Raw genomic sequence first — 19,458 nt, 5'->3', positions numbered from 1 at the left:
GCAGCTTCACTCCATGCAGCCCACAGTCCATGCCATGAAAGCCTAGCACTAAGACTTCTATTTAGACACCGCACACACACCAAAGGGGTTTGAAAAGCCTATTCAACCCTCATGAAAGGTGTTCTCTGGTCCTACTTACAGCCTGAAAAGCGAGGGGAAAGTGGTTCTGGCTTTATTCTTTGCAGTCTTGTTCGGCTGTGCTTGACGCTTGCATGCCTCCTAAGTTTATGGTTACTTCCTGTTGACAAATATGTTCTTCTGCAATCTATTTCATCTATTTTCAAAGAGACAGATAACACATTTTTTAACATTAGCCATTTTTTTTGCAAGATAACTTACGGCCTTTATATAACAGAATTGGGACTCTAAATAACTTGTGGTGCATTCTCCAACTGTACTGGACTTCATGCTTGGCAAAGTCACTGTTTTCTATTTTTTTTTTTTTTTTTTTTTCCATCAGCAGAAAAAGAATAGAATTTACCATATCAGAAGTGGAGTCAGAGTCATTAATGTTCATAGATAACATCTATTACTTTACACTATGCAAAAGATTTGACATGTTTTTTCATGCTAGTTCAGTGTATTAATGTTTGTATATGTATTGAAAACAACCAGAATTCATACCTAAGTAAAAGATCACAGGTTTCAGAAATGGACATCCCATGATTTAGTTATTTGCCTATAATGAGGGAAAACCAATACAAAGTCATCTCATTTGTGAAAACTTGAAATTGTTGATGATGACCATATTTTTAAGGCCAATCTTCAGAGAATTCAGTAAAAAAGTGGCACCTTTCTTTTATTTACGCCTGTCCTAGACCAAACATATATTTAAAAAAAATAAAAATCAAGATAACTATCTTTGCTTTTACTCTTCCACAATAACAAGGAGACTGAAAGCAGAATTCACTCTAATAATTTTCTGTAAAGGAGGATTTCATTGTTAACTATGGTAAGTAAACACCAGATTTAAATTTTCCCTTGCCACTTGCCAATCTTGTCATGACTCAGACTAAAAAAAAAAAAAAAGGTTTCCTTTGCACTTCAGTAGCTTTCCTCTTTTAGTTTCCAGCAAAAAGATGGATGATAATTTAGAAAGATTCCTAGCCATGCACCATTTCTGGCTGAAATCACAGTTGCAAGCCAAAAAGCAATTAGAGACTTAAAATACAGGCAGTAATTGTTTATTGGTTGGTATTCCTTTGCTAAACCAGAGCTTCAATACTGCCTTTATGAAGCACATCAGCATCAGAAGAGAAGCAGAAATATGCGCTCAACGCTTCTGACATACTTGATTATAACTGAATATTCTAAGTAGGAAGTCATAAATATATTACCAACAGTCTCTGAGATAACCAGCAAAATGGTAGCAATAAGCAGCATCAGGAATGAAAATGTATGATCTCATAATTTCACCCAGAGTGCCAAGAACTCAGACCTCCACATGACTGAAGACTCTTTACAGAGTATACACATATGAAAATGTATTTTTAAGATCCACAGGACTGGAATCCCTGTCACAAAGTGCCACAGTGGAAACTCAAGTTCTATGGGTGGTATTTTTTTTTTCATGTCATTAAATATCTTTTCTTCCTGTCTCCACACCTCACAACCCACTTTTTGTACCTCCAAATACTGACAAAAGTCACCAGTGATCTCCCACAGCATGAGATGCCTGGGAAGCTGTGCAACAGCCTTCAGGATGGGGAAGCCAACTCAGATCCTAATTTCTCAACTCAGGAGCACAAAGAAAGAGAACACTTGAACCGGCTTTCACATCTATCTTCCTCACATCTTGACGTCTCTGCTAACAGATTCTAACAACCAGGACACCAGAATTCATACTTCAGCATCTTCAACTTCTTTCCTGAAGGACTCCAGCTACCAATTCCTGATGCGCTGCCAAGCTGGTCCCTGAAACAAGCCAGAGAGCGCTCAGGAAACATTCAGGAAAAGAGGCAGTTGCAGGCAGATCCCAGCATACGAGGTCAGCCCCTGACTGCAGGGATTTGCAAGGCTTTCCATATCCCAACACATCTCAAAGAGATTGCAAGGATTTCCCAACTTTAGAATAACAAATCGACAAGGCGGAACTGTGACACTGCGAAAGCCCATGTGGCTGAACCCAAACCATTTCAAGCTCTTTACAGACTGGGCACAGTCCAATGAGTTACTATAAGTACTAGATTTTACTCTAAACTGAAGTCTACACTTCTTCACCAGAAACCTGAGATTAGAGGTCAGATTTAGAAGTGAAGAAGTGACACTTGATACAGAGATCTTGACATGAATGCTAGAAGAAACAAGGAGAAAAAAAAAAAAAAACAGAACAGCCAACCAACCACCATTCTTTAGAAGAGCAGATGCCTGGAAGAATTTGAGAAGTATTTTGTCCAAAAGTGTTTCAGTTGCCATTCAAAACACTCTCACATTGCATTTCCAATTTCAAATACTCTTTCCCCTCAAAGTCTATGCTCTCCTATACTTTCTTCAAAGGGTCGTGTAACTTAAAAGTCATAGGAAACCACACCAAAAATACCAAACTTGATTAATGCCTATGCTTCTCTGCTTGGTGATGTCCTTTCTGCATTACATCTTATACAGCAAACCACATGCTCCTCTGAAAAGATGCTACCTTTACTCCTCCTAAAGCACCATGTATACCTACAACCATATACAGATACTAACACAAATTAATCAGGATTTTATGCTATAGAAAAACCTGCTTCTAGTCTTTATTCTCCACTGGAATCCGTAATTCTGAATGGCAAATGCTCTGGTTTTAATTTAAACAACTAAACATAAATCTCGATGAAAGGCATTAGGAGTATAAAAATGCCCATTACCACTTTGGACTAGATTTGAACTGGTGACCTAATGATGTGACAGTCGATAGTTCTTTAACTCTGTGTGATCAGAGACTTGCATCAGCAAATACTTAAATCCCAGGAGACGATAATTCCTGGGAAGAAAAAGCATTAGATAAATGAAATCATCAGAAATAAAAGATTCTAGATTTCTGCAATTTTAACAAGCAATAAAATACAAAGAACAGTCAACAGGTTCCTATGAGTTTCTGGAAGATCCTAATATTACAAATACACAACACAACTTTGTAGTCAGTACTTGCAAGGTTCAGCAGTCACTACTAGACTGGGGTAAACACAGCATCCCAAGAGTCTCCTTCATGGCTTTAGAAATGCACTAAAAATCAAGACACATTTTGTATTGAAACTCACAAATAATTCCACTATGATCAATGGATTAAAAACTAAGATTTTCACGATCTGTTCAACTGCATCATACCAAATATGCAGAGCCTGGCATGGTAACAGCCACCCTACCAGAACTATTCAGACTCTGCAATCCATGAATCTTGCATGAATATCCTGGTGCTGTGCCTGCAGAGGCAGATCCAAGTCCCAGTCAGGCAGGCACGTTTCTCACCTGGTTTCAAAGAGGCATCAGCTGAATGCTGCCATCAAGTTTCCTCTTGAAGTGAAGCATCCTCTAATATTTTATTAGGTTGTAAAACTTTCACAATGGTACATCTGCCAGCAAGGCAGATAGAGCCAAAAGCACAATGAACAATTCCCATCAGAGGGCAGATCCTGTTTAACATTTTTAAAGAAGTATTGCACGTGCGCAGGTACTCCATTTCATTGGAGAGTCTCTACACAAAGAAATCTCCTGATCAGTAGCAATACCTTTAGTCTCCCTGATGAAAAATAATACTCCCTTGAATAGCCATCAGTCCCTCTCCCTGCACACATAAGTAAACTCAACCACAACTGTGACCATTCCTACAAAAAGGCTCTAGAGAAAAAGCATCTGTACAAACCTGCCTGCCCGGGGGATGCGAGTCCTTTTGTTGGATTTGGTTTGAAGCTACAGATGTATTTCAGATGCCCAACGCTCATTCAACTACCCTGAACATACCAGCCAAAAATCTTACGCCATCCACATGAACGCCATCACATCCTCCAGTTTGCATCCAAGAGGTGTGCAATTTAGGGCTAGGCAAGAAAAGTTGCTTATCATAGTTAATTTTAACAATATCATACATAGCATTAAAATAGCTCCAAGAAAGGAAAGAAAAATGTAGTATAAATTACAACGGCAGGTGATAAATCTTCCAAAAGCATTCAAAAAAAAAAAAAATCACAGTAAAAGCTTCTAAGGGGTAAGCAACCTGGTTTCATAAACATGCTTCTGATTAACCCTTTTGCAGCTTCAAAAAGATACAATCTCTGTTGTTGCTAAGCATGTCTGCCAGAGCTTGCCAAGGAAAGCATGAGCAAGCAGCTTCAAAGGCACAATGACGTACCTATAGCAGTAAACCCTAATCCTCTCTGTGGAAACCACGCAGCTCAACTTAGTCATAGAAAATGGGATTAGAAAATCTAAAACAAAACAAGGGGTTGAAGGAATTAGCAGTCATCTCAAGATCATGTTGAAAACATTGAGCAACCTTTAAATAACAGCTGTTGTCAGGGTTGATAAGGAGGAGGGTAAAACTAACATCTTGCACAGGAAACCTTTAGCGGATGGGGATAGGAACAGGGTATCCAGGCCAGCCTAAAACCTTACACACTGACCCTGGATGGTGGCTTGGCAAAGAGCAGAGGTGCTAGAGAGCATCCCAGCCATTGCCCCTAGAAATTCAAGCGCATGGACCCCTAGCAAAAGGTTTCTGTGGTTTGATCATAGGAAATATGGCATGGATCAAAGCAGACAGTGCTTTGACGATCAGATCGATGGCCTATGTGTCATGTGCAGGGGCAGAGGAGAGTCTCTGGGAAGCATGGCATTATTCTTTCCACAGTTCATAATGTCATGCAAACATATGTATACAAGAATGTTGCAACAGCTCAAGTGACCATCTTTGCTAGCGTTATACAAAGCACATGGCAGAAATGCAGAGGTCAGGATTTCTGAGGCAATTCTCCAAGGAGACACAGTTAATGTGACTTTCTGAAGTTCCCCATGTTTCTTGCACTGTAACTTCCTGGACAACAGCATCGCATATTTTCCAGTGACCAGACCTAACCCAAATTACATGTTTACACAACCCACGTGAAATTCAGGTTTTGATGAATGTGTGTTTTCATTTTAGGACAAGAGCTGATTTTCTAACTCAAGACAATCTTTCAAAAATAAACCATGTCTGCACGTAAGGTCAGGATGCCTAGAGAGATCCTAAAACAACAATTAGTTTAAGTAAGCTTCCCTGGCCTTCTCACTGCCAAAGAAGCTTCATTAGCAAGTACCAAGTATTCAACTCCTGATCACTTCAACAGATAAAATAAAGAGAACACAAAGACTTGCATTAGGAAAAGAAGGCAGTGGCAGAAACAAAGGAGACAAGCAAGGAAAGAAAAGAATACCTTGAGAAAAAAAGGCAGACTGTCATGATCTAAGTGCTGATGAAATCTGCTCCCGATCGATATGGAACGTGACCATAAGGTACAAGCCCACAGTCAGATGACAGCATATTCTCCCTTTGATCATTCTCCAGTGTCAATGGAAACCCACTGGGGCTGGAAGAAATATCAAGTCTTTGAGAGATTAATATCTAACCTAGCACACAGACCATGAATGGAAGTAGAAGTGAGTTTCCACCCCTCCTCCCCAGGCCGAGGACTATCACTTCCATTTAATGAAGTCTGAATTGTCAGATTTCAGTAACCTCCTTCTCCTTTCTCTCTGCCCAGACACCAGGCTCTTCTTTCCCTTATAAAGGCCTCCATGCCTCCCTCTCACCAAAATGAAAAGGAAACAGGACAAGACAGATACTAGGTGCCACAGCTTACATACAGTTCTTCATGCCAAGCAGTACAGCACAGGGCTGTCCAAATTCATGGCAAGAGCAGAATGGCCACGTTATCCTTCATTTACCACTCTCATTGCCATATGAGTCTTTTTTCTCCCTTGCAGCATCACAGATTCCAGCAGAGCCTTGCAGAAGAGTGACCCTGCAGCAACAACCAACCATACAACATTACCAGGTAGTTCCCAAACCAAAGGTTGTGGCAGTTTTGAGTGGGGAAGACTGGAAACTGCTTATCTAGAGTCTCTGCAGGGAAAGCACAAAGACACTCGAGAATCACTCTGTAGAGCCTCTATGAAACCTCAAAGGTAACCAGACCTGCTCACGGACCCAGAGAAACTACACTGATTCAGCTTCCACCAGTAGCAGCATCCTGATAAACTAGCAGAGCCTCTGCTATACTTGGGACAAAAAGTTAAAGGGAAGCTACAGCATTTCACACTCTGCTCAGTCTCTTGAAAAATGAAAGCAAAGAGGGGATTTTTTTGTTTAAAGTACTTGTTTAGAAGTTCAGGGGTAAAAAACACAAACCTCTCAGCTTTCCTTCTATATTCATGCAGATACTTTTTCAGTATTTCCAGTGTTGCGAAATAGAAGACAGAAGAAAACAAATCCACTTTGACTACACAGAAGTGCCAACCAGAAATAAAAGCCACAAAAGCTTATGTCAATACACGCATGTCCCTAAAACAGATGCACCTATCAAAGCATTGTTTAAAGTTTGTCCACATTAAGAGTCTAACTGAACTCTCTGTACTTGCTGTTAAGGACAGTTTTACTCAAAGTAATAACCAGGATTCAAACCAAGTAAGAAATAATGAACTTGGTTTTAATTGGTTTGCGAGAAGCCCAATTTGCAAATGCTACCCTTAGCCAGCTATTGAATATACAAGTTGACAGAGCCCAGAAGGCACTGTGATGAGTGACTTAAGTGGAGGCACCCTACACCCACCAACATTCCTGCTGAATGAATATGAAATCTGCAAGAATTGCTTTTATTTATCTTACTAAAAGCGTTTCTTGGAAGGGCTGGAAAAATTTATTTCAGATGGATTTTTCAGCTGAGAACAAAGTTGTATTTATTATAATTATGCGCTCTCCAGTGTGGCCTGCCTTGCTGAGAAAGAACATTAAATTCAGCTGCGCACGAACTCACGGAAGTGACCTTTTGAATGAAAATGCTGTAGCAAGAGACTTGTGGAGCATTCTCACTAAATAATAACCTACTGTCTGCAACTCGCAGATTAGTGCTCAGACCACTGATTTCAGCTGCTACTTACACAGGCACAAGTCCACATGAGGTCAATCAGCTGAGAATAAATCGTATTTGCTGCTGACTACAATATGGAGAACTGCACTTAGGAAACTACTCATAGTATCCAGTCCAGTATGGTTTTATGAACTTTTATTAACCATCATGCAACAGCATAACCTTGCAAGGCACTTTAAAGAGGTCTTTTCTGCAGGACACCCACTATTTCATTTAAATAAGAGGATCAAAGGTGTTATTGACACAAACTGAACAAGCTCTCACTTTAATGAGATCAATAAATGCAAGGATGAACACTCACTAACCCCACAGAAGTACCCTGCTCCCTCTTTGCAGAACATCATGAGGATTATCTGAAAGGCTTCTGCTGTATACAAGGACCAAGCACTTGGAGACAGAGGCACTAAAGAACTAGGAAGTCAAACTAGAGGATTCATGTCATCACCTAAATTAAAGGTACAATGTAAAATGGCAAGAGATGCAAGACACATGCCTGTTTGGAAATGGAGGATGTCTTTTTAGTGTGCAAATATAAAATGTCCTCCTTAGACACATCAGATCATCTTACTCTTTGCAGAAAGGTTGGGTATTGTAAAAAGTATCCCATCCTGTAAAGAACTTAAAACAGATGTCTGAGCCTTCCCAGCAGCTGGGTGGCTGGGTAGTCAAACTCCCCACTGCCAAAGAAAGCAAGGCAAGCTTGCATGCTGACGTCCACATCTCAGGGGCACTTGGAAGTCACTCACTGCCTGTCCAGTCCAACACCATCCTGCAATGGACAGGTCCTGCTGGCAACCTGCTCCAGGCTCCCGCTCCCTCTGCCCTTCACTCTCCAAGGTATGCACAGCAGGCTCTCCTGGTTCAAGGCCATGCAAAGATTTTGGTATGCAGCTCAAAGGTCTAAAAAAGAGACTACCCTGTTCTAAGCATCTGAGGATTTTTCAAGCCAAAATGCAGCTCTCAAAACAGTTTGCACTGCCAGTTTGGGTTCTGTACTCCCTTTTCAGATCCTGTGTTTGCATTTCAGCAAGCTTGCTCTCATCTCGCAGCTCTGCTCACTGAACCTGCTGGTTTAGTCCCAAGTCTGCATCTCTGCGTGCTGATGCCTCCAAGGGAGAACATGATAACAAGAAATACAACTTCTTGACTTCACTACAGAACCAATTAACTGGGAGTTGCAAAGAAGGAAAACCTTCCACTTCGACTATTCTTCTATGCAGTAAACACAGCACAGGCAATCTGTGAAGTGCACAAAAGCTTGATCCTCATGTGTCTTCACATGTTGATTATTTACAGTAATGCCTTCCAGACAAATAGAAGAACAGTCCCCACTCAAGTACAGAAGAAGCCAAGAACAATAAAACTGTATCTCAACAATTAGGTAAAGTTTGACTATAGCACTTGAGGGCATTAAAAACCTTTGGACCGAAACCTTGCAGAAGAAAACCAGGAGTTTCTTGGTTAACAATTAATAATTTAGACCTGAAGACTCTCATCCAGAGCTCCAGCTGAAGAGGGAAATTACACAGTATTTATACACCTGGTACCAAACAATCTCCCAATATTTTGATTCAAAAACCCCACAGTTCATAGTACATTCCCCATTTTAATGTCCCCATTTTAGATGAGAAATGTGAAATTACTTTCTTAATATCACATGGCAAACCAGGCTCAGAACTGAAGAGTTCTTGCAAAAAGTACTCGTGTGTCAAAGGAAGGACTCAGGAAAAATCATTATTTTTCATAATATTTATAAATTCACCCTCAAAAAAACCCACCAACAACTAAACCCAAGAAGTTTCCTTTGAAAACGTGGGGGGTTTTTTCTCCATCATTTACTTTTGCACTAATCCTTTGGGTTAAGTAAACTAGAAAGACACTTTGCCCTCAGGAGCCCTCACCACTGTAGAATATGCAAGATGCCTACAGTCAGGATAGGAAAAAGCCAACAAACACAGAAGCAGTGTAAGACCTGTAAATGAACAAGTTAATGGGTTGAACCAGATAACAGCAGTATTTTTAAAGCCTATTTCTTTAATTAAAGACATTAGTTAAAAGCATAAACAAGTTTTACCTTGCACCCTGTCCTGAAGGAAAGGAAACTGCCTTCAGAAGAACTGTTGGCAGGCAGTGCCTGTGTGAGAGATGAGCTAGTGATGAAATGAGCTCTCATAGCAAGGATAAAAATAAACAAAATCTAGGGTCATTTAAGAATCTGTCCCAACTTGTAAAATGCCACTAGAACTTAAGGTTTCCAGATTTGTAAAATTAACTTTTTCTGCATTAGCAGCATAGTAATGGCTACATCAACAGCAGCAGCTCACCCAACCCTCAGATTACACTCATGCAAGGTGCACAGTTTCATGGACACAAACACACACCCTCCATTTGCTTGGTTCCAGAAGATCAAGATGCAAGTGGCACAGCACCCAGCCAGGTCACTGTGAACATCTTGTCTAGTGCTGTTTTCCTCTCCTGCAGATCTCTACATTCTCAAGCCAAAGCCAAAATGTTCACTGCTCACATACACAAATTTAGTCCTACTTTTTAGGACACACTGAATATATTCAACCCCTTGGTTGCATTTCTAAATTTTAGAGTAGGATCATAGCAAGAAGAGTTTTGGTTACACGCTACAAGATATGACGACACAGACAAGAAACCACCAGTGCCACTCCTGCTCCCCCAAATTTATCTGCTCTCTTAAAGGTGGTGAAAAAAAAGGAGATTTGTCTGGGCTTCGTCCACACGAGGAATTCAGCAAGCCCTTACACTTCATATCAGCCTGAAGTTACATGCCAGCAAAGGTGAAACAAGGCAACAACATATTTGTCTGGTCCCTTAATCTAAAGTTTTCCTGGCACGATGCTTCTCAATAAATACATAGCATGCGAAAATAAAGCAGGACTGCTTCTTCAGCTAGTCCATCTAGAGAAAGCAGATTACAGGTTTCAGAATGGAAAACAATACTATGAAGAGCAAAATCACTCCAGACTTCCTGAATTCATCTTTTAATGCCAGAATGATCCTCAGACTTTGCAGTCAAGGGACAGGCCTAAGAGCACAAAATGGGTTTGAGTAGAAGAAAACTCCTGACCTGACTCTTGTTTCCACAGCATAACCACTCTGGTGGTTTTGTATGATCACATAGTCTGGGAAGTAGAGAGATACAAAGAGCAGAAAAGCGAGAAACTCAGTAAAACAATGAGCCACAAACATGAGAGTGATATTTAATAATCAAGTACATGAGATGCAAAAAATTTCCTAATAAAATGGGTAGGAAAAATGAGCAAAACAATGAGACAAGGAGAAAACAATACAGCCAGGAAAAGGAAAAGAAAATAAATTGAGAGCTCTTATTTTTGACACTGCAATTTAAGAAGGGCTTTGTCTGAATCCGAGTGCTAAGTGTCAGTAAATGGAGACAATCAGCAATGACAGATATCTGCAAGCCTGTTTTATCTAAGCTTCAGATCACAGGAGACGGGAGAGTCAAATGCAAGCTGTTTGTGAAGTTTGCTTCTTCTAAAAAGACAGAAATCAAAACGACAAGGTAATTTGAAGACAACACAATACACGTGAAACCCTCCTCCTTCTCTTCAGCATTCACTGTTTGAAAAGTGGTCTGCAAACGAACAAATGAGACAACCAGTAAGAGACCCAGACATGAGTCATGACGTTCACATGCATTTCATATGCATTCAGGTAGCTGCATTAAATGCTTTCCAAGCACAGACTAAGGGTCTTTCAGATCATATCTCAAGAAAAGTCTTCCCTCCCCACAAGAAGGTGGGGGGAGCACTTTTGGTAATTTTCCCAATACAATTCAATTGATACACAGGATGAGATTAATTCAGCCCAGTATCAAGGCCTTGAAGATACACTGCCTTCTTAAAAGGTTTTGTCCAGTCTTCACAACACCCCCATACAATGCCCACCACTCCTCCAGCCCTTCCCCACCTCCTGGCTCAGACTGACCCCAGCCGTCGTTTAACCCTTTCATTCCACACCACTCACTCCCCATTCTTGTTTAGCTCAGCCAGAGAGCTCAGAAAGGTGCTTTTGCAGCAGGCTGGTAGCCCTGTGGGATCTATTTTTTGCCCACAACCAGGGGGATGGCTGTCACAGAGAATATTTTATGAAACAGAACAGCCTGATCTTCTGCTAGAGGCAGAAGACATGCAGTTCCTGCAGCTTCCTGTTGGCCATCATCCACCACCTGGGATTTAAAGAGGATCCCACATAGAGAAAGAGGTTTTAAAACAGCATGCAACTACTGATACAGTATTAAGAAATAAAAATTATTACAAAGAGTCAGGAATACAGAGCTTGGCAAGGGCGAGTACTTCTGCATATTCTGCACTCTTTCCGTATCAGGCTTCTGGTGTGGCTGCCACAATTATACCGTTGTTTAACTGACAGCATTATCTCAGACTGTCTTGATTATGAGTTCTGGTTCCATATTAAGTACAAAAAAAAAAAAAAGTCTCTTGTGGACAACCTGCTGATCATATCTGTGTGCAAGGACACGAGAGAAAAGAGTGAATCGGTTCTGCTCACTAAAAAGCCTCTGCACCGTCTGCTGGCATGCCAGTAATGTTCAAGTTTCCTCCCTGCTTCCAAGAGGCAACGCTCGACACCTTTTACACTGGGAAAGCTGAAGATGGCTGGTGAGATTCCTGGCAAAACATACTCTTAGTAGCTGTTTCTACAGCTTATCAGCCCTTTCCCCTTCAATTTGCTGTTCAGCCAGTGGCAGACAAAAAAGAAAAATAAAAGTAGTTCTGTAACCACTGGAGCTCCGTAAAGCTGACCTCCCATCAATTTGTTCCTCAAGGCTGACTGACTTTGCAGGCTAGCAAACTGTGAGCTCAAATAGAAGCTTTTCCAGAAATTAGGGCCTATATCAAGCCAGTCAATCACAGACTCACAAATTTCGCAGTGCTTAATAAGTTCGCAACTGTAGCTTCTCACTCAATGCTGCTTCCATTTGTTTGGGTTTTTTTAAGGTCTCTCTGTGCCTACCTGTTTTCAAGAATTCTGCTGAAATCTTTGAGGTCTCTTCCTATCACATTTGGTTCAAGTTGGCCAGTGGCTTCAAAATTTATTAATAGGGAGATGGAACTTGATAACTGCATAAAGCCCACCTCCTTCTGAGAACTATCTTTGCATTAACAAAATCCATTTTCCTGCTAAAGTCACTCTCTATCCCACTTCAGGACTTTTGTCAAACCACTATATTGACAAGCTCCCTCAGCCTCAAGTCGAGACAAGATACTGTTAGTTTTTGTTTTGATCGTGATCCCTCCGAGATCTCAAAAACAAAACCAAAAACCCATAGACCTCTGCTCTTGCCTCTGAAATTTCTATCACTGCCTTGTGCACACCAGAACCAGAGATGAAATAAAAACACATCACCACTAGAAGTAACAAATTTCTACCTCATAGTAATGCAGAAGATTATAAAGGAAAGAAGAAGGGAGAATCCTTTTCTTTACTGCTAGCAATTCTTTCCTTTCTTGAGGCAAACTCTTTCCTCTGCTAGTCCTAAGGACTGCACTCAGCATCTCGAGGTCTTGAACTGCCATGAGAAAAGGAAAGGTCCCTGGTCCCTCTTCTTCCTTCATCCCTAAACCCGGCACCTTACAGCTCGTCAGTAGTGGTAGCTGCTTGCAATACCCACCTACACCTCTGCAACCCATTAGCAGGAAGAGGCCAGCAGCATTTTAAATGGCAAAAGCTCTGTCCCCTGATGTACTGGGGATTTCTTCCATGCTCAAGCAGTCACTTGCTAACAAGTCACCAGTGCACTGTCAGTGGTTGGATTTGTTTTACAAGATGCTGGCATAAAGTGCTTGGGAAGAAGAAAGAGTCAGGAAATTGCATCTAAGTCTCCTACACCACCCAGCTCTCACACCCTTTTTTCTCTTGCCGGTTTGGACCAACCTCAGGTGATGCTGCGTGGAAGGACGCTGGCCCAGTGGAGACCTGCAAACCAGCAGCACCACAGGCTGCCTCTAGACAAAATGAAGTCTCTCCTTTCTATTTGCTGGTGGTATTCAGGGCACAGCATGCCAGGGAGCACTGGCCACACTGGCATTAAACGGTTCAGTCTGCTGCATCAGTCTGCCAGCATCACCTCACTCTGCACCCAGCAAGCCCCCTTGTGCAAAACACTCCGTTACAGTTTCACAAGTCATTGCAGAGACTATAGCGGTCATCTAAAAATAATACTGGGGGCAGTGATCCCACTGATAATCACATCATTAGAGGAGAATCAAGTTCCTTCTTGCCCAAGCAGATAAACAGCAGGTCTCTGCAGCACCTTGAGCAGTCAAACGGTATTTGTGAAATCACGGAAAGGCATCATTTGTGACTGCCACACCAACACGCTTCTCGTCACAGGCAAGGTATGGGCATGCAGTTCCTGCCTAGCAAGCCTGTGCTCTCCAGCCAGCTGTTACTTCAGGCGTGGTTTGTTATGTGCACTGTTCATGGGCTCAGCCACGCAGGCAATCGACTGTCAGAGCTCCACTGCCACAGCACCCAGGTGGTGGCATCTCAAAACCTATCTTCTTAGCTGTAGGTTTTCTGATCACACAAGACAGCAGGGGGAAGGAGGGACCTGACTTCCCTGTCACCATCTCTCCATGAAGTCATCCAGGAATACCGTCCCACACTCAGTGCTCGCTTTCTTCCAGCTCAGAAGCACAGACCAAAACCTGGAGCAATCAGTTTGCCCTGCAACGTTCGGTGAGCATTTCTGCCCTGCCATGACTAATGGCCCTTCCAAGACTGTCACCAGCCCTACCTCAGAGACTGCTTTTAAGATGTCTCTGACACGCCAGGTCCTTTCCCCCATGTTGCAAAAACAGCAGCACAACCCTGGCAGGAGCAGCTTGCCTGGTCACCTTGAATTCATGAACCCCCTGAAACAAATGCAAGACAGGACTGTGTACAGCCATAAAGTCACCAGTTAAATGCATTAATAAGCTGAGAAGATTCCTATGCAGCTAAGCGGAAAGGGCAAATTCTTCCCCTGTACCCTGTAAAACAGGGCAGCTCTAGAGGAACATCCCCAAACCCAGCACCAAATATACACAGTCAGGAGACAGAACAAAAGGCCACATGTAGCTTGGCGTTACTAAAATGGCAAGACATGCCTGACAAGGAGACATTTGCATAGGCACAGCCACAACCAAAGGGCACAGCAGAGACAACACTGGATGGAGAAGTAGGCCAGAAGACCACTAGCCCATCACTAGCTTTCTGCCACAAGCTAATGTCAGTTCAATCCTGCCAGTCCTCCCAATATGACTTAAAGGGGAAAAAAGGCAAAAAGAAAAGGTGGGTGGTTTGCATTTACTAAATATACTGCCTTGGAGGATGTCCATGTGTTTTCAGATTACAAAGAAACACAAACTGTTACCTACATTAATGCCTTTCAAATACCAGAGAAAGACAGACAAAAGTGAACTTCAGCATAACACTGGGTTAATACAGGCTGACAGAGGTATATAAAAGAGCACAGTTCCCACTTCTGCTAGCAGAAAAGCACCTGCTGAAGCTGAGGGTCGATGGGTGTTTTAGCCAGGGCTGAGTAACTGCCGTTGAAATGTGGCCAAACACTGAGCGCATCCATCCCTCTGTCTCACTAGAAGGGCCACTGGCGGTATCAGCACTTTGGGCAGGATCCCTGCAGCCACCCAGCAGCCACCCGGCAGCACCGCACAGTGGAGCCACTGCTCAGGGACGGTCGGTGCTGGATGCTGCCACTAGCCAGATGAGGCTGACCTGGCCTGACCCTGCCTGGCTTGCAAGGCTGGAAAAATCCCCAACCATATCGAAACAACTCTAGCATATGAAACTTTCCAAGTTCCCCCACAGCATAGCACAACTCCACGAAAGCTGGCCAAGTTTATTCTTAAGGTAGTGTTATGTTTTTGTTAATTAATTTTTGGAGAGTGGCAGGAAAATTCTCAGAAAGGCAATGACAGGTCCCAGTCACAGAGCTGCTTTGACTATCCTGAAAAAGACTGCCACACTCCTTCCCAGGATGCATCGGACACTTTCAGACCAGGCTTTCCATCTGCTGCACAGCTGCAGAGGTGCAAGGAGAAATTCTTACAGCATCGTGTGCAATTGTGAGGGCAACTCACAAAAAAAAAAAATTTAATCAGTGGGAAGGCATGCTATACAGACAAGACACCGGAGTTCATGGTGGTATAATCATCACAGTACGAGCAGTCCTTAATCCAATCTGTACAGTTATTTAGAGGTTCCCATTCTGAGCAAGTACAGGACGTACTTTGATCTCTGCTGCCTACTGCCAAAACTGTGGAAATTAGCAAGCCAAAAACCAGGAGTCACAAAGGTATCAAGGCAGACGAAATATATCCTATGGTTATACAAGCAGCTCTCCTCCTGAATGACCCGATGCATTGCAGGAGACCCAGAAGTGCAGTTGCAACTAATCACCTTTACCTTAATCAAAAAAGTTGTCTTAAATTTACAGATGAAGAGATGAGTCTCTCTTACACGAGGGTAATTGAAACTTTCCTGTTCAGTTCACAAACTGCCTGAAGTGATGCTCTGAAAGGGCCCAAATGCAGCCAAACTCTTGGATGAAGTGTGATAACTCCATATTGGTGCAATCAGAGCTGTGGTCACAGCTAGAGCACAGCCTTGGACAGAAACTCTGTTACGGGGGTGTTAGCCACAGTGACAGTCACGCTGAGTTCTTCCTTAAAGCAAGGATCCGTCCTCTTTGTCACATACGATGAATCATCCCTCAAGTCACAGTACTTCAAGCAAACTCTTTAATTTGGGATGAAATCGGTCTTTAAGAAGAGCATGCTTCTGTCAGATTTTGGCTCAAAACCACCTTATTAGAGAAAGATGGATTCTGCAGACTTGTCACATAGTTAGCATTCACTTAAATCTCTTGTTTTTAAAGAAAACAACAGTTGAGAAAACTATGTGATAATTAAGCTGCAGGCCTGGGAAGCAGTCAGATAGCTAAGGCGGTCAAATAACCTTTACTCTGCCCTGTAGAGACAAACTACAATAGAAAAATGATTCATGTTTGAAGTTTTTCATTACAGATTTGATCGAGCTCATTTTAAAATATATTAATTTCTTACTTCTTCACTTCTTTCTCCCTCATCTCCCTCAAACTGAGAGGGGAGCACCCAGCTAAGGTGTGCAGTTAAGGTTATACATCTACAGTTGCAATTGAACATGGCTAGATTTCTTCTTCCTGTGATGTTTATCCTGATTTTATTAAATAATTGCAATATTTCTGCCCATAATCTACTCATAAATGCTTCAACTCCAGTTAACAGAGTTTTGTATTCTGATTACAAGTGAAACTGCAAGGAATAGTCATGGAGACAGTTAAACAACTTGGATGCAGGATGGTGATGAGCTAATTATGTTCACTTTCCTCCATCCACCACCCAAAACAAGTCCTAGTTAAAAGAAAGGTCTTTGAAGATCTTAGGCAGCTTGGACTTATTTTAACCTGAAAAATCAGAGCCTCCTGCAGAGTACAGCGTGTTCTCAGGAATGTTTGTTCAGTGTGGCTAGGCAGTACAGCTCCACCTCCTGAATTATTTAGAGGACACATTTCCTGCAGCACCTCCCAGCCTTAGACCACCAGGTCTGCAGGACAGTTTTTACAGGCAAGGAGGCATGGACCCTGAACAAGCTCTCCCTGACAGCAGAAGCAAGCAGGGCATGGCAAAGGTCTGCAAGGTAGATGGAAGTAGGCAGCAGTCACAAGAGGCAACAAGGGCAGCAACAATCTGGGGAGGACTAGAGGTAAATGCTGTCAGGGTTTCAGCTAGAAACACAGGAACCCTTGGTGCAGAGATCTTCCAAGTCCAGCAGTGTCCCATTGCAGCTCTTCTCTACAAGCCTGTCAGCTCTGAGGAAATCAGGCTCTAAGGCAACACCGAAGCAGACAAAGTTTTGTTACATGCTCATTTTCAAGATCCTACATTACCACTGTCATTTTTGAGTGGGTAGCTCTCAATCTCTAGTATGCAGTGAGATAATACCAGCCTTTTGATAGACAGAGTCTACATTTAAGATCTAAAATAAACCGCAAGAGTTTTATATAGACAAACTATGAAAAGAAAATGAGTAAAAGATGCATCCGTACTTAAGTGCTCTAAAGAAAACATAGGCCGACAAAGCTCTTCTCCCCCACTCTCATGTATTGTACCACTCAAGACATTATTTTAGGATTATTTCTGGTGCACTGACTGGAGAGGATATCCACAAGTCATGTATGTCACTATTCTACAAGCAACCTAGTTGTATGATTGCTTCCACGCCCTCCTCCTTTTTTCTTTCCTCCTTTTCTACTTCCTTTCTTCTACCAGCTCCTTGACTAAGATATAAGCTGTACAAGGCAGGGAGCATCTTTCACAGTCTTCAAAGCAGGTATGGTATTTTTATTAGCATGTATAGGGTTGAAGACTTTCACAGCTCTGTACAGATAATCCCACACCTGACCACTGCTCACAGCTGGAATACCACAACCACCAGAGCACAAAACAGACCTGAGATGCGCTTATATACGCTTAGTTTATGTACCTTGCCTCACAGATGAAACGGAGCAAGCCCTAGGACTTCCATCTGTTAAAGGCAGTTGAGACAACGTGGAAAACACTTGGTTCAACACAATGCTGCACCTGGCTCCTTAGGGCAGCAATGGCCAAACCTTAGTCTTGATGCGGCTGAAGGAGATTTGGGATGGCACTATCAACAGGGAATTACACAGCTTTTAAAGTAGATCTGGTGTTCTCAGCACCCTGAAAAGGAGGAGGAAATTCAAAAGGGGGATAACATCTGTAGTCATAGACAAATTCCTCGCCTCCTCCTCCTCCTGCAGGAGCATTGGGAAGTATTCAATGGACCTGTTCCAGAAGGGACACACCCCATCTGCACCCCTGCAACATTAAGTACCGTGCAACCCACAGCATCTGTGACCTACAGTCACAGATCAGCATCTCACTGGCTCAGACCTTCAACCAATGCAAACTACAATTTGTACCTTATAAGAAATACACCACATCAAATCAGAAGTCATCATATTCGATCTATGTTCTACATAGGGTGAAAAAGACATCTTGACTCCACGGATAGTAAGATGCAGGTTGTGCACAGGTTGCCTGGCCTAGTACAGTTCTCTCCGAGTGACACCAAACATACAGATCAAGGCGGGAGAGGTTTACAGCCATCTACACTGGGGGACCCAAGACCATCACTGGAGATCTGAACTATACACTTTGCAACATAGACAGGAAACAAGACTAAAGAGATGAAGAAGAGAGACTAAACTTCATTAAAACTGTTCTCAAGCATGAAGAAGGTAATAAGCAGGTGGTCAGAGCCTACAAAGACAAGCCCTAGTTCTCCTCATCCCAGTGGGAACATGCTCCCTCTTCCCTCTGCACAGAGGCTTGCACCAAACCTCCCCACCACAGTTCCTGCCACAGGAAGACCAGCTCACTTGGCCAGTGCAGCACCACACAAGTCCCATTTCCCTGCCAACCCAAGTCCTCTGGCCAGCTGCCCCACAGCCACCCTTCAGCTCATCCCAAACCTCCTCCAGCCCCATCCCATCACAGGCCACCTTCTTTCCTATCACCACCCCAGAAAGACACATGCACCTCCATCCACAGACCCCTGTGCAGCTGTCAGCTCAAGCCTTCTGTCCTCACTATAGCCATCTTTCCCATCATCTCCAGTCAACCACCATCAAACACCTTTCTTCCACATCCTGGAGACACCCTGCAGCCACACCTTTCTTCCACTTCCCAAAGCACCTCCAAGAGGCACTGCCACCCATACCTGGATCCCTACAACACCTCTCCATCCCCACGACACACAAGCACCCCCAAACTCAGGTCTTTGCATCTCCTCCGGCTTCACTTAAGCCAAAAGGGCTCCCCAAACGCCTCTTCCCCCAGCCCCAAGAGCCCCAGGCACCCCATGCACGCTCCCACCCCTGCCAGCCCAGCCTGACCCCCTACCCCAAAGGCCACCTCCCTCACCTCGGAGGACACAGCTCCCCGCGCTCACACCGCCGCCCCCCCAGGCCTGCGCGCCCCCCACAGCCGGCCCCCCCGCCCCAAGGACACAGCCCCCCAGCACGGCGCGACCCCAGACCCCCCCTCAGGCGGCCCCCCCAGGGCAGCCCCTACCTGGGCAGGCTCCACGCTGGCGGGCAGCCCCTCGGGCAGGGCCTGAAACAGCAGCAAGGCCATGACGGCGCGGAGCCTCCTCGCCATCCCCCCCACCCCCCGCTCCCCGCCTCCCCAGCCCGACTGCGGCCCGGGACGGGAGC

General features: G+C 43.5%; 1 protein-coding gene across 1 annotated transcript in view; it reads right to left on the bottom strand.

Annotated features, from left to right (window-relative positions):
* Nucleotides 1-19,425, bottom strand: part of WBP1L (WW domain binding protein 1 like) — a 60,584-nt gene extending 41,159 nt beyond the window's left edge. Inside the window, exon 1 of the mRNA XM_074875187.1 lies at nucleotides 19,316-19,425. Within this exon, the coding sequence (XP_074731288.1) occupies nucleotides 19,316-19,402 (87 nt within the window). The 5' untranslated portion in view covers nucleotides 19,403-19,425. The remainder of the gene's footprint in view (nucleotides 1-19,315) is intronic.
* Nucleotides 19,426-19,458: the final 33 nt, after the last annotated feature.

The sequence above is a fragment of the Strix uralensis genome, chromosome 7, assembly GCF_047716275.1.
Source record: "Strix uralensis isolate ZFMK-TIS-50842 chromosome 7, bStrUra1, whole genome shotgun sequence".
Lineage (NCBI taxonomy): Eukaryota > Metazoa > Chordata > Aves > Strigiformes > Strigidae > Strix > Strix uralensis.
This window is presented reverse-complemented; position numbering and strand designations above follow the sequence as displayed.